Raw genomic sequence first — 12,010 nt, 5'->3', positions numbered from 1 at the left:
ATTGTACTCTCAGTCCTCCCAACTATAAAGCGTCTCTAAACCCAAAAGCAAATAAGTGACATATAACAGCTTACCTGTCCCTAGATGTGGTGGCTGCATTAGTTTTCTTTTTTCATATTTTTGTTATCCTCATCCAGACTTCCTGTCTTAGGGTGGCTACACTTACTCCTACACTGTATCTACCACTTTTTCTGGACAGCTTGGCCTGGTAAAGGAAGCTGAAAAAGGACGGACTTACTGGCTGGATCAACAGATTAAAAAAACTACAGAGAAGGAAATCAGAAAACAAAGACTGCTGTGTAATGCCGGTGACACCCACAGCAATTTATTACTTTTTTTTTTTAACTATAATTCCCACAAAGTTTGCAACAAAATGTCAGGTCCACTTCCACTTGAACCAAACAATTCCTCAGGAAGCTGGGCAGCGTGTAATGACTCGCCGCCTAGCCTCCTAATTGGTTTGGAAGCCTCAAAGCAGGAACCCGGACGGCGAGTCATTACCTGACCCACAACTTTCTAATTGGCCAGAATGTCGGCTTCATGCTCCTTCATCACCTGGTGATGAGGCAGTATGGAGCCGGCTTCCCGGCCAATCAGGAAGCCGGGTGACATGTAATGACTCATTGCCCGGCTTCCTGATTGGCCAGCTTCGACCAATCAGGAAGCAGGGCAACAAATCATTACACAGCGTCCGGCTTCCCAAATGGTCGGGGAGACGGCTCCATGCTCTCTCGTCACAAAGTGATGAGGGAGCATGGAGCCGGCTTCCTGGCCAATCAGGATGTTGGCAGCTCAGGTATCAGATGTAAGCAATGGAGCATTTGGGTGAGTACGAGTCACTTGGTGATGATGGAGCATGGAAACGGCTTCCTTGCTAATCGGGAAGCCGGGTGGCGGGTCATTACACGGCGCCTGGCTTCCCTAATGGGACTTCCGATATCGGAATTTGGTATCGGTGAGTACTGAAATAAAAATATCGGTACCTGTACTCGATACTGAAAAACCAGTATCGGTGCATCCCTAACATATATATAGATACAGTATATATATCTATAGATATATAGATATATATATACAAACATATCTCAAGCATGGGAGTGCAATTATTCTTTCAAATCTATACTTTCTGGTTAACAATACATTCATTTGCTGAACAGTAGCATATGTGACCGAAAATCAGTTGGGTATAAAGGACTTTTCCTCAGACCTTCAGCTAAAAATATTCCTTTCTGATAACTTCATGTACCTGTGTAATTGTATTTAATGTAACAGTTATTTTCTATATAGCAACTTATGGATTTTCGTCAATCTACCAGGCAGGTCTTGGCCAAGCTGCCTTAGGCCAAAGTCACACTTTTGATTCTGCATCCAATGGTTATCACCAGTGGGAGGTTTGAAAGTGTGACATGGCCCTCCGGGGTAAAAGCTCTTGGCTTATGCAGAACACCTTCTGTGGCCGTTATAACTCCATAGATAGGTCATACAGTCTTTCATATCCTGCATCTTTTTGTCTTTCCTGAGCTGGTCAGTAACATAGGTTCATTATGGAGCAACTCAGGACACTGGTACTATTTGCTGTAGCTCTAGCGTAGACGATATTGATGCAACTTTGACCTCTTTGTCGTCTACCTTTTCCTTCTGCAATATTTTGTGGGAAAGTCTGCCTAGAAACCAGTCTACATCCTGGTACTCCTCAGGCCATTTTAAATACTGACACCTTTGTATGTAAGTCCGTATTGGTTTGTATTGTCTTAATTGGTAGTCTGAGAGCGATCCAACCACCACCATGATCAGTATGTCCTTCAAATCGGTAAAATAGCGGCTTTGTGCATAATTAAAAGCTTCGACGCACCACCCATCCTTCAAGAACTGCTTGGTCACAATACAAATGGTCTTCTTGCTGCTCCAGATGGCATCACGAATATTTACAATATGATCTTCCCCAGGTATAAAGTTCCTTTCCTCAAAACACAGATTGAACCGGTTGCTTTCACAATACTCTGAATCCAGGTTTTTGAGAAAGACATTTTCCACCCACTGGAAATCTTTTTGAGTGTAGCACAAATAGGCATCATATTTGTGTATATTTTCCTCTTGGGTTTTTTCCTCAAGCACAGAGAATACCAGCTTCTTATAGAGACCAAAGAAAACTCCTCGGAAGTATTTGTATATAATCACAGAGGTCAAAAAAGTTACAAGAACGATAGAGGTAAACACAAACAAAGAAAACCTAAGATGCCTTATCAATATTTCATCATCACAGTCTTCGTATGTTAGAGTGTAAAGAGATGTGTACATAAAATTTTCAGGGTAGGAGCAGAAAATATTAGGAGGATCTTCCACGGTAGTGTTAGTTTGGTTTAACCATAATAGGAAATTTATAAGGGTGCAGTCACAGATGAACTGGTTAAACCCAATGCTAAGGCTCTTCACAGAGAAAAAAACTTCTGGGTTTGGTGAAAGCAGCTGGTTGTATGAAATATCTAAAGTCACCAAACCTCTGGGGAAAACACCTGGCATTAGATGCTTTAGAAAGTTAGAAGACAAGTTGAGGTGTTCCAAAGAGGTCAGTCCCATAAAAACGCCATCTGGAAGAAACTGAAGATAGTTGTTGGAGAGATGTAAATCCGTAAGAGCAGATAGGTTGCGAAACACGTCAAGGCACTGTGCATTTCCCCAAATTAGTTGTATCATATTGTTAGACAGATCTAGGTAGGAGAGGGAATTCTTTGTTGGGATTTGGTGGAAAGGATAACAGGTAGACAATCGATTTTGTTTCAAAGAGATCGCAGTTAGGTTGGTGATCTGTAGAAACTTGTGCAGCACTCCAAGGTCTCCCAACTGATTCTCCGCTAAGTCAATGATGTCAGATTTGAATGGATCGCTGTCAATTTTTTTCAGCTTGTTCTCCCTCAGATTTAGAAAATTAAGGTGCTTGATACTTTCACAAAATACAACGGATATAATGGCATTGCCACGCAGGTCTACAAGGTTTAAATGCAGAAGCTTCATAAAAGAGTCGTGTTGAATTGGCCCTATATGATTGTTGTTTAAGTATATTTTATGCATGTTTGTGAGGCCATCAAATGTATTGGTGTATATTTCCCCCAATAAATTATTAGAAAGATGTAGGAAAAGAAGTTGGTGCAGCCCTTGAAAGGCGTTTGGCTCAATACGATTTATTCTATTCGTTGAGAGGTCAAGCCGTAGCAAGCTGGAAAGATTTGCAAACACATAAGGCTTCAAAGAAAAGATCGATCCCTTTGACATGTTCAGAACCAGAAGATCACTGTTGACCAAACCTGCGAAAGTTGAATTATCTGGATCCCTGAGGTTCTGATAGCCAAACCCAGGGCCCATTAAGTGATTACTAAGTTGTAACTGTTGAATTTTGGTTCCATTTAAAGCGCTGCTCAGTGATTTCATGGCTTTTTCATTTAATGCCGTTCTAGACATGGCCAACGTGAGAAAATTTATTTTCCGGTAAGGATTTCCACATTTGTTCCATTCGCTGGCATCTAGCCAACCAAGGTTATTATTTGAAAGGTCAAAGAAAGTAAAAGTCTTCAGCTCAAAGCTGTGGAGATCTCCCTCACAAATTCTGGTTATTTTGTTGTCATCTAAGCTTAGCATTTTAAAGTTGTGCAAACGATAAAACAGGGGGTTGGGCTTTAGATATGTTATCTGATTAAAAGACAGCTTTAGTAACTCCAAACTAAGCAGATCCTTAAAATAGTCATTTTCCAGAATGGAGCTGTTTAGATTGTTGAAGGTTAAGAGAAGAGTTTCAAGTTTGGACAAGCCGGCAAAGGCATCCTGATCCAATACGAGTATTTTATTAAAGGATAAATCTAAAGTAATGAGGTTTGGTAAATTTCTGAAGCTGTTCTTATGTATTGTAAGCTTCTTAGTTTCCTGACCGCCAAGATAGAGGACCAGCATTTTCTCCAGAAGTGGGAACGACGTGGAGTTTAGTTCCTGAATGTAATTGTAACTTAAATCAGCGAATTGTGTGAAACTTTTCAGATAGGGAATTCGAGTGAAATTACAGGAACCAAGAAAGACGTTAATCCCAATGGTTTGACAGCGTTCTTCATTGCCGGAGACAAGGATAGGTGCACCAAAGAGAAGAAGTGCTATTTGGTAGAACACATGGCACCTAAACAACAGAAAAAAAAGATGGTTAGAACTCTTCACACTGACAGCCTGTGTGTTCACTTACAGCCTGTTCATACCAGCATCACACACTGCCACTGGCATGCGCTGTGAAGAAGGTGGTGCAATCCTGCTAAAGCCATGCCCCACCACACCGAAGCCCCGCCCCCAGCCCACCAAAGCCCTCCCCACACCACCCGGTGACCAAGCTACGTGTGAAGGAGGAGGAAGGGAGGAGATAGGGAGGAGCCTCCCTGTCTCTCACTTGCTTGTCACTGGTGAGGAATCGAGATTGATATCCTCAGTGGGTTTTTTTCTTTTTTTTTGATTGGACAGCTTGGACCAATGGCGCTTTGCCATTGGTCCAAACCATTCACAGAACCCGAGCCTCTAACATAGAGTAGAAGCTGTTGCAGCTCTGGCCTCACTATGTTAGGTTACACAAGCAGTGGGGAAGCCCTCTGCTGTGTAACCTAACTTAGCTGTCAAAAGCCGGATGCAGTGCTGCCTGCAATTAAGAGGCAGCTATCCATCCATGACAGGTTACACAGCGGGGAGGATTTCCCTGCTATGTAACCTGTAACACGCCAATCTGAATGGAGAAAAAGCTGTCATCCTCAGACTTGAAGCTGACAGCTTTTTCCTTCATAATACTACCGTAGGTGAGGCTCTGCCTCCCCTGACCGTACGTTCCTGGAACTGACATCATAGAACATCTATGCATTGGGACTGCGTTGGCCGCCCAGTGCAGCCCAACGCATTTGGTGTGAACAGGCTCTTCATGCAGAATGCAGTGTAATTATATTCTGAGCCGGGCTGTGTGACAACTCCGTCCTAGAGACAGGTCTACGACAGCCTGGTCTCTCAGGAAGTGGGTTGAATGATGGTGGTCATCTAGTGGAAAAGAAGAAGTACAGCGTGGGACAGCTCCAGGTTGAAGCTCAGTATTTTATAGCTGCCATTATTACCGGTAGCTGTTATTTTATTTTGTCGTTTTCTGGGCTGTTACTTTTTTGTTTGGAACTCTGCTTATAAACAATCTCCCACGTGCAGAGATTTTTTTTAAACCACAAGACCAACGAGTTAAAACCAATGTCTAATGACCACAGAAAGAAAAAGAGAAATGTGCGGCAGTATAAACATTTTTTTTTTGGATTTGTTTTGTTTTGGGTAGAAAGTGGAATGGATAGAACCTCTGTCAGGTCTGTCTGGCTGTCTGTGTCCCCAGTGGGGATATTCATTATGTCTATTTATCTTGGTGACTGTGTCACTGGGACATAAAGGGGCATATTTATGAAGCAGTTAATTTGACATTCACCAAACATTCATCACAGGTGCATCTTCCATGTGTATGTGTTTTAAATGACAGCGATTGATTCATCACCAGTGAATATTTGGTGAAAGTCACGCTTACTGCTCTACAAATGTGCCCCAAAATGATGAGGAATCCAACAAGTTACAGTTGTTTCTAGAGGGAAAATCTTCCAATGAGGACATTTGTTCTGGAGAGAAATGTCTTAAACCGGATTTCCCCTCACTTTATATCCTCTCATTTCCTGTTGTCTCTCTGAGAGAGGAAGTCAAGGGAAATCTCCTCAACAGTAGGGATGAGCTCAGGATGAACATAGAAGGAGGCCCTCCAAACACTCTGGGAATTCCCCGCCCGTACCCACACATAAGCAAAGGGGTGGGATGCAGTGATGTCATTGACCTTATATGGCCACATGGTTATATTTGGTCATGGACATATAAGGTCAATGAAATCAGTACAAGCATTCCGCCCCTTTGTTTATGTGCAGCCGGGGTGGGGAATGCCCTTCTGGAGCGGCCCATAGCACTTCTGTGCTCGGAGAAGCTCATCCCTACTCTACAGGACATGGACAGCAAATAAAGAGGACTGGCAAGCAGTTTTAGCATTTCCTACTTATCCAAAACTACATCAAACTTTTTGGCTTTAGGTAGACTTTACAGCAAATTGAGAGATGTTCTTATGTTGATCAGGCAGCTCCTGACAGACCACAAAGAGGGAAAAGGACAAGCCGACATCTCAAGAAACCTTGTTGCAGCATGTGCTACCACTTTAAAGTAGTATTAAACCCTCAGTCTTTTTTTCAATAAGGAATCCAGATCAAACAAATACACTTCGCCCAACAAAGTATTTCTTTACATCTTTTCCCAAGCGCTTTGCCCATCAGTCATCGTGTTTCCAAACAGCTGTTCCAACTCACTCAGCTCAGCTTCCCTGAACTTCCTGTCGACTACACACCACAAGGGACTGAGCACAAACCCATCCACCCTAAGGGTCCATTCACACCACAACCAGATCATCTCCAGACCAGATCAGATTGCTTCTGGACCCAAAATGCATCCTAATGTTATCCCTATGCTATTTCTGGCCTCTGTTCACACCAGCGCAGTCCGTTCCAGACCAGGCCAGAAAAATACTGCATGTCTCATTTTGTCTGGTCTGAAATGCACTGGAACTGCGGGCAGGTTCACACCATTTTGCAGACCAGATCTGGACTGGAAAATAGTGTGAACCTGCCCTAAAACTGGATGTCAGGGGCAGTGCTCAGGGCACTAGCTGATTCTACAGGAAGCAGCATCCATTGTTAGTCATTTCATTGGCATTTGAAACAGCTTAAAAACATTATGGCTTTAATATCACTTTAAGTTGCAGATTCTTGAGAACATGTTGGGAATGGATTTTGGCAAAAACATCATGTTTGTACCCTATTATGAAATGTGCATGGGGACAGTTTTGTGTCAGGGGCTTGTAATATGCTGGATGGAGCCTTATAAAAACTGGAAAGCTCAGTGCAGCCGCACCCAATAAATGAAGGAAGCAAATAAATGGAAAACATCCCGAAACCTTGTTATAAGTAGATTTGATATAATTTCAGCATTGGAGAGATGGTGACCGAAATAAAATATCTGCATTTAAAAGGACATAAATGTAAGTTTTCCATTGTCTGCCATGCATGAGCTGATTTTTTTTTAAAGTCCGTGATGCGTGCATGGAAGACTCGATCATCCCTGTGAACAAAAAAGTGAATCGTGAAATCATAACACACTAAAAAAATAGTGCACTAGGGTGCTGTGGTCCTCCTCTGATGAGGAAGGGCCTCAATTTTCTGAACCCCGGGGTGCAAGGCTCCTGACAGAGGCAAGAACGACTTAGGTCCACCTACCGGAAGGCTGGCGGACCCATCTCCTCATGGACCTGCCGAAACAGATCCACCGAGTACTAGGTGTGGGCTCTCCCGAAGAGAGACCCCCAAGTGGGAGAAGGTAGGGGAGCCTGTAGAGGCCACAGAACCTCCTCCCCGACATCAGGAAGGGCCCCGAAGGTACCCGCACGATCTGTCTTTTGTGAAGTCAAAAAGTGCCCAATCGTGCATAAAAAGTGCATAAATAATCGAGTGTCGGTGCACAACGCTGATAGGCCTTGCGGCCGAAGTGCAACAATATTGCCCCGGGTGAGCCATAAGGCCTGCCCTAGAGGCATAGTGCAGAAAAAACGGGAAGTGCTGTTAGGGTTGCCACCTTTTCTTCAAGTGAAATGAGTTGTTGTTTATTCATATGTAAATATCACAGTCAAGACTATTTTCAGTGGGGGGCCAGTAGCCCCTATCCTAATTTTGGTTCCCCCTGTCTGCCTGACATCTTGTGTCCGGGTTTCTGCTGCCATAAAACCCGGACACAGCCTTCAAAACCTGGACTGTCCGGGTGAATCCTGGACAGGTGGCAACCCTAAGTGCCGTGCCATGCAGGAGCTGATGTGAGATCTGAAGCCCCTTCCCATCTTATCCCTGGCCCACAATACCAGTAGGACATTATAAGAGTAGATTCTATGTACCATTCTCTGCTTAGCAATGGAAACTTTTATATTTTACTAGGACTGCAAATTATTTATTTTATGAAGTTCTAACAAAAACAGGACATAGCAGGTTCCGCTGTTATGGGCTCCTTCACACTATGCTTTTGTAACTAACGCATTTCTTTGCTGTGTTTGAGGCCATCATTGATTCTGAATGGGCAGGAAGTGCATTGTAGTGCAAGAGAAAGTAGACACGCCCCTTTTTTAATGCAGCGGGTCACATCTGCGAGTGGCATTGTGCTACAATACAAGTCATCCTCAAATTTCAAAGTAGAAGCCCTAAAGTTTTGCAAGTAATTCTCTTAGCAGCCCAGCTACACCTCCCAGCAGTGACTCGGCAACTCAGCTTACACGGCTTACCCTTTTTCTTCCTGCTCTGTGTTCACATTAGGGATTAAAAGGCTGGTAGATTGCTGAGTCGCTGCTGGGGGGGGGTAAAAGAGATGCGGAGGTGGCTTGCATAAGTTAAGTCCTTCTCTTGTGAACTTTGAGGATGCCTGTAGCTATAGAAGTCAGTGAGGGCTTGTTTCAAATTTTACTGCCCCCCGCTGTATGGCATACGGCAGCTGCAGAGGGGCCCTGCTATAGCAACTGGGAGTCCTCTTAAATGTGTAAAGCCGACTGTTGGCTTTACACTGGAAGTGATTCAGGTGGCTTTGAAGCCATCTGATAAACTTCCATGGGCCATCAAAGCTGCCACCCCAGCCGCCTGACCCCTCCGCCATGTATCTCAGCATCTTCTTCCCCTCTTACGGGCCTGGGACTAGCATGGCGGCTGTGGTCTTCTAAAGGCAAAAGGAGGCCAACGAACGTCCGTTCACTGATCCCCTACTCCATTGTGTGAACCTGGAAGGGATGAGGATTTTGTCACTTCCAGTTTCTGAGCTGTGATTTCCTGGTCACTGTGGTTGAAGCTGATTATTATGCACGATCTTTGCCTGATCAGCTTCACTGGACTGCACAGGTGACATTAGGGGTCTAATAAACCCTTAACGTCTCCTTAAAGAGAACCTGTCACCTTCATTGTGCTGTCACAAAGGGGGCTTGTTGGCCTGTAAAATCCTTTAAATCGTTGTCTATGGACAATTATGGGTAGTTTTTTGCCACTTCACGGGACGTACCCAACTTTGAAGCTTGACATATTTGGCATGTCTTTACTCATCTTTTATATTTCACCAAAAAATGGTTATGTACTAAAATTTAAGTATTTTTTTAACTGAACATTTGTGTATGTGACATAAAAAACTGCAACTGCCACCTCCAGGTTATTTGCTTTCAGAAAATGTATACTTTTAGGGGTTTTTGAATACTCTTCAGGACTAAAATGTGCATTTTAACATGTGTGGAAAAAAGGCTTCTGGCGAAAGGGTTAAAGCTCACTAAGGCCCCGTTCTCACCACGGCGGTTCGGTCGCACGGATTTGTCCACGCTGAACCGCCGACATGAACGATCCCATACATTTCTATGGGGACCGTTCATGCGACCGCACGGCTTCTGCGTGATCTGAACCACCTGCTGCCCAAAATGCTCCCTGAACTCTAAACCTTTTTTTCCGCGCTGATCCATATAGAATTGAATGGAAACGTGCTAATCTGCGCGTTTTTGGAGCGTTTTAAATTAAATTTCAGTGCTAAAACGCGATTAAAAACAACCAAAACTGCCCTTTTAAAATTCTTGTGGAAACCGCGCTGAAACGCTTCGGCCCTGGTGTGAATGGGGCCTTACTGTGAACGCCATAGCCTGGCCTCAGTTTCAGGTTAAAGTGACATTAAAGTCAAAAAAATGTCCCCTCCCCCCAATGTTAAATATTAATGTTAGCACTTACCTTAAATGATGTCTCAATCCGATCTTCTTCTTTCCTGATGTTTTCATCTGTCCCTCCAGCGGTGCGGCGGCTCTCCGATCCAGCGCTGACTCCTCTGTCCCTGCAGGCACTTCCGATCCCGCGGTTTCTGCAGGCGGGTGCACGCGTCCGTAGACTTACCTTGCGTCTCTGCTCGTCTCCCGTCCGAGAATCCGAACTGCGCATGCGCCCGCCCCAAGATGCTTTGCGGCCGCACGAGCAGTTTCAGATTCTCGGACGAGAGCATGCAGGGATAATGAGGTAAGTTTAAACCGCTATTAAATCGGGTTTAAAAAAAAACTAAAACATTTTGCCTATATCTACTGCTTGCTACCGTGTTTCCTCGAAAATAAGAACTAGCACTATCTTCAGGGATTTTCAGCTGCAGCCAGGTAAGACATCCCCCGAAAATAAGACCTAGTGTCTTTTTTCGTAGAAAAGACACTGTCTTATTTTCGGGGAAACACGGTAGCAGTAGATATAGGCACAAAAAAACGGAGGCTTTAGAACCCCTTTAAGTTCTCCTGCAGCCTGATGAATCAGAAAAGGTAAATAATATGCAAATTAGCTGATTGCCTCGCATCTACTGTATGTACATGTATATATGCAAATAACTGACCATTAGCCTGGCCATAGGCCCACTTTTAGGCAATCTAAAGTGCATCTGAGGCATGCTAAAGTGGCCCCATGCACCAATAGTGTTGCACTTCAGCATGCCGTAAGCACTAGTCAGCAGGAGGTTTGATGATCAGGGCCAATATTGTTCATGGGTTTTTGTTGACAGGCCCAAAGTACAAGGAATCTCTTGTCTGACTGCTTGAACATGTTTGTGGATCAGTTGGCATCGGGCTGGCTCTGGATCTCTTGGCGCCGTATGGCAGCGTAATGTTGCTATACGTGTTTTCTCCCTTTCATCGGGATTCCGTATTGCCTCACCACTTGCTTTCTGAAGAGCTTTCTGTTGTGCGGCTTCTTGTCTCACTTACTTCTTAGTTATACTTCCTGCCAATTTACTTTGTCAGACATACAGAGCAGCGGAGTATCACTGTGCCCATTGTGTGCCGGGCGCTGGCAGATGTATAACAGGAAGGCAGCCATATAACCTGCTGTTGGCTGTGCCCTGTCATTATCCTTTCCTCCTCCATTCAGTGTGGTTTATATCTGTCCAGCACAAAAACAGCTGCAGATATCAGCGTATTGTTTCCATTCCTCGCTCAGCTCAGACCGCCCTTCTAGTCTTCACCTGATTGGCTGATCCTTTTCCATTGTTGGGAAAGTTACTCATTCATATTACATTGCAGTAAAATGAAGATAAAAAGAGCCGCATATAGTAAAAAGTAAGGATACACCGATACCGGTTTTTCGGTATTGAGTACCAGTACCGATATTTTTTTCCCGGTACTCGCCGATACCGAATACCGATACCGGAAGTCCCGTTAAGGAAGCCGGGTGGCGTGTAAAGACTCGGCACCCGGCTTCCCGATTAGCAGGGTAGCCGTCTCCATGCTCCCTCATCACCAGGTGACGAGAGAGCATGGAGCCGGCTTTCTGGCCAATCAGGAAGGCGGGCGCCATGTAATGACGCGTTGCCAGGCTTCCTGATTGGCCGAGAAGCTGGCCAAAAAAAAAAGCCGGGCAACGCGTCATTACGCAGCACCCGGCTTTCTGATTGACCGGAAAGCCGTCTCCATGCTCTCTCATCACCAGGTGACGAGGGAGAATCAAGCCGTGGGGGCGTGTAAAGAAACGCTGCCCAGCTTTCTAATTGGCCGGGAAGCCCTCTCCATGCTCCCTTGTCACAAGTCATGAGGGAGCATGCAGCCAGCTTCCCGGCCAATCAGGAAGCCGTGCACTGTGTAATGACTTGCTGCCCGGCTTCCTGATACCGGAAGCTCAAGTATCGGGGCATTTGGGTGAGTATTATTACTTGCCCAAATACTCTGCATCGGCACCGATAGCGATACTAGTATTGGTGTCGGTGCATCCCTAGTAAAAAGGTGTCATGATTACGGCGGACTTTCAGCGAGTGTCCTGTATTACATGAGACTGTTAGAATGCCTTCAGACTGTTAAATGCTGCACCATTGTTACAGGAAACTGTTAAGGTAGAAAGAGCTGAATTTGGATTAGTGT

At 44.6% G+C, this 12,010-nt stretch overlaps 1 protein-coding gene across 1 annotated transcript; it reads right to left on the bottom strand.

Annotated features, from left to right (window-relative positions):
- Positions 1-1,536: 1,536 nt before the first annotated feature.
- On the bottom strand, positions 1,537-7,366 carry TLR5 (toll like receptor 5). Its single transcript, XM_018573240.1, has 2 exons — positions 7,347-7,366; positions 1,537-4,159 (listed from the first exon to the last, which is right to left on the bottom strand). The coding sequence occupies exons 1-2, from the start codon at positions 7,364-7,366 to the stop codon at positions 1,555-1,557; spliced, it is 2,625 nt and encodes an 874-aa protein (XP_018428742.1). The 3' UTR covers positions 1,537-1,554.
- Positions 7,367-12,010: the final 4,644 nt, after the last annotated feature.

Source organism: Nanorana parkeri, unplaced genomic scaffold (assembly GCF_000935625.1).
Source record: "Nanorana parkeri isolate BGI_ZX_2015 unplaced genomic scaffold, ASM93562v1 scaffold2297, whole genome shotgun sequence".
Classification (NCBI taxonomy): Eukaryota; Metazoa; Chordata; class Amphibia; order Anura; family Dicroglossidae; genus Nanorana; species Nanorana parkeri.
Note: the sequence above shows the minus strand (reverse complement) of the source record. Positions and strands in the feature narration are given on the sequence as shown.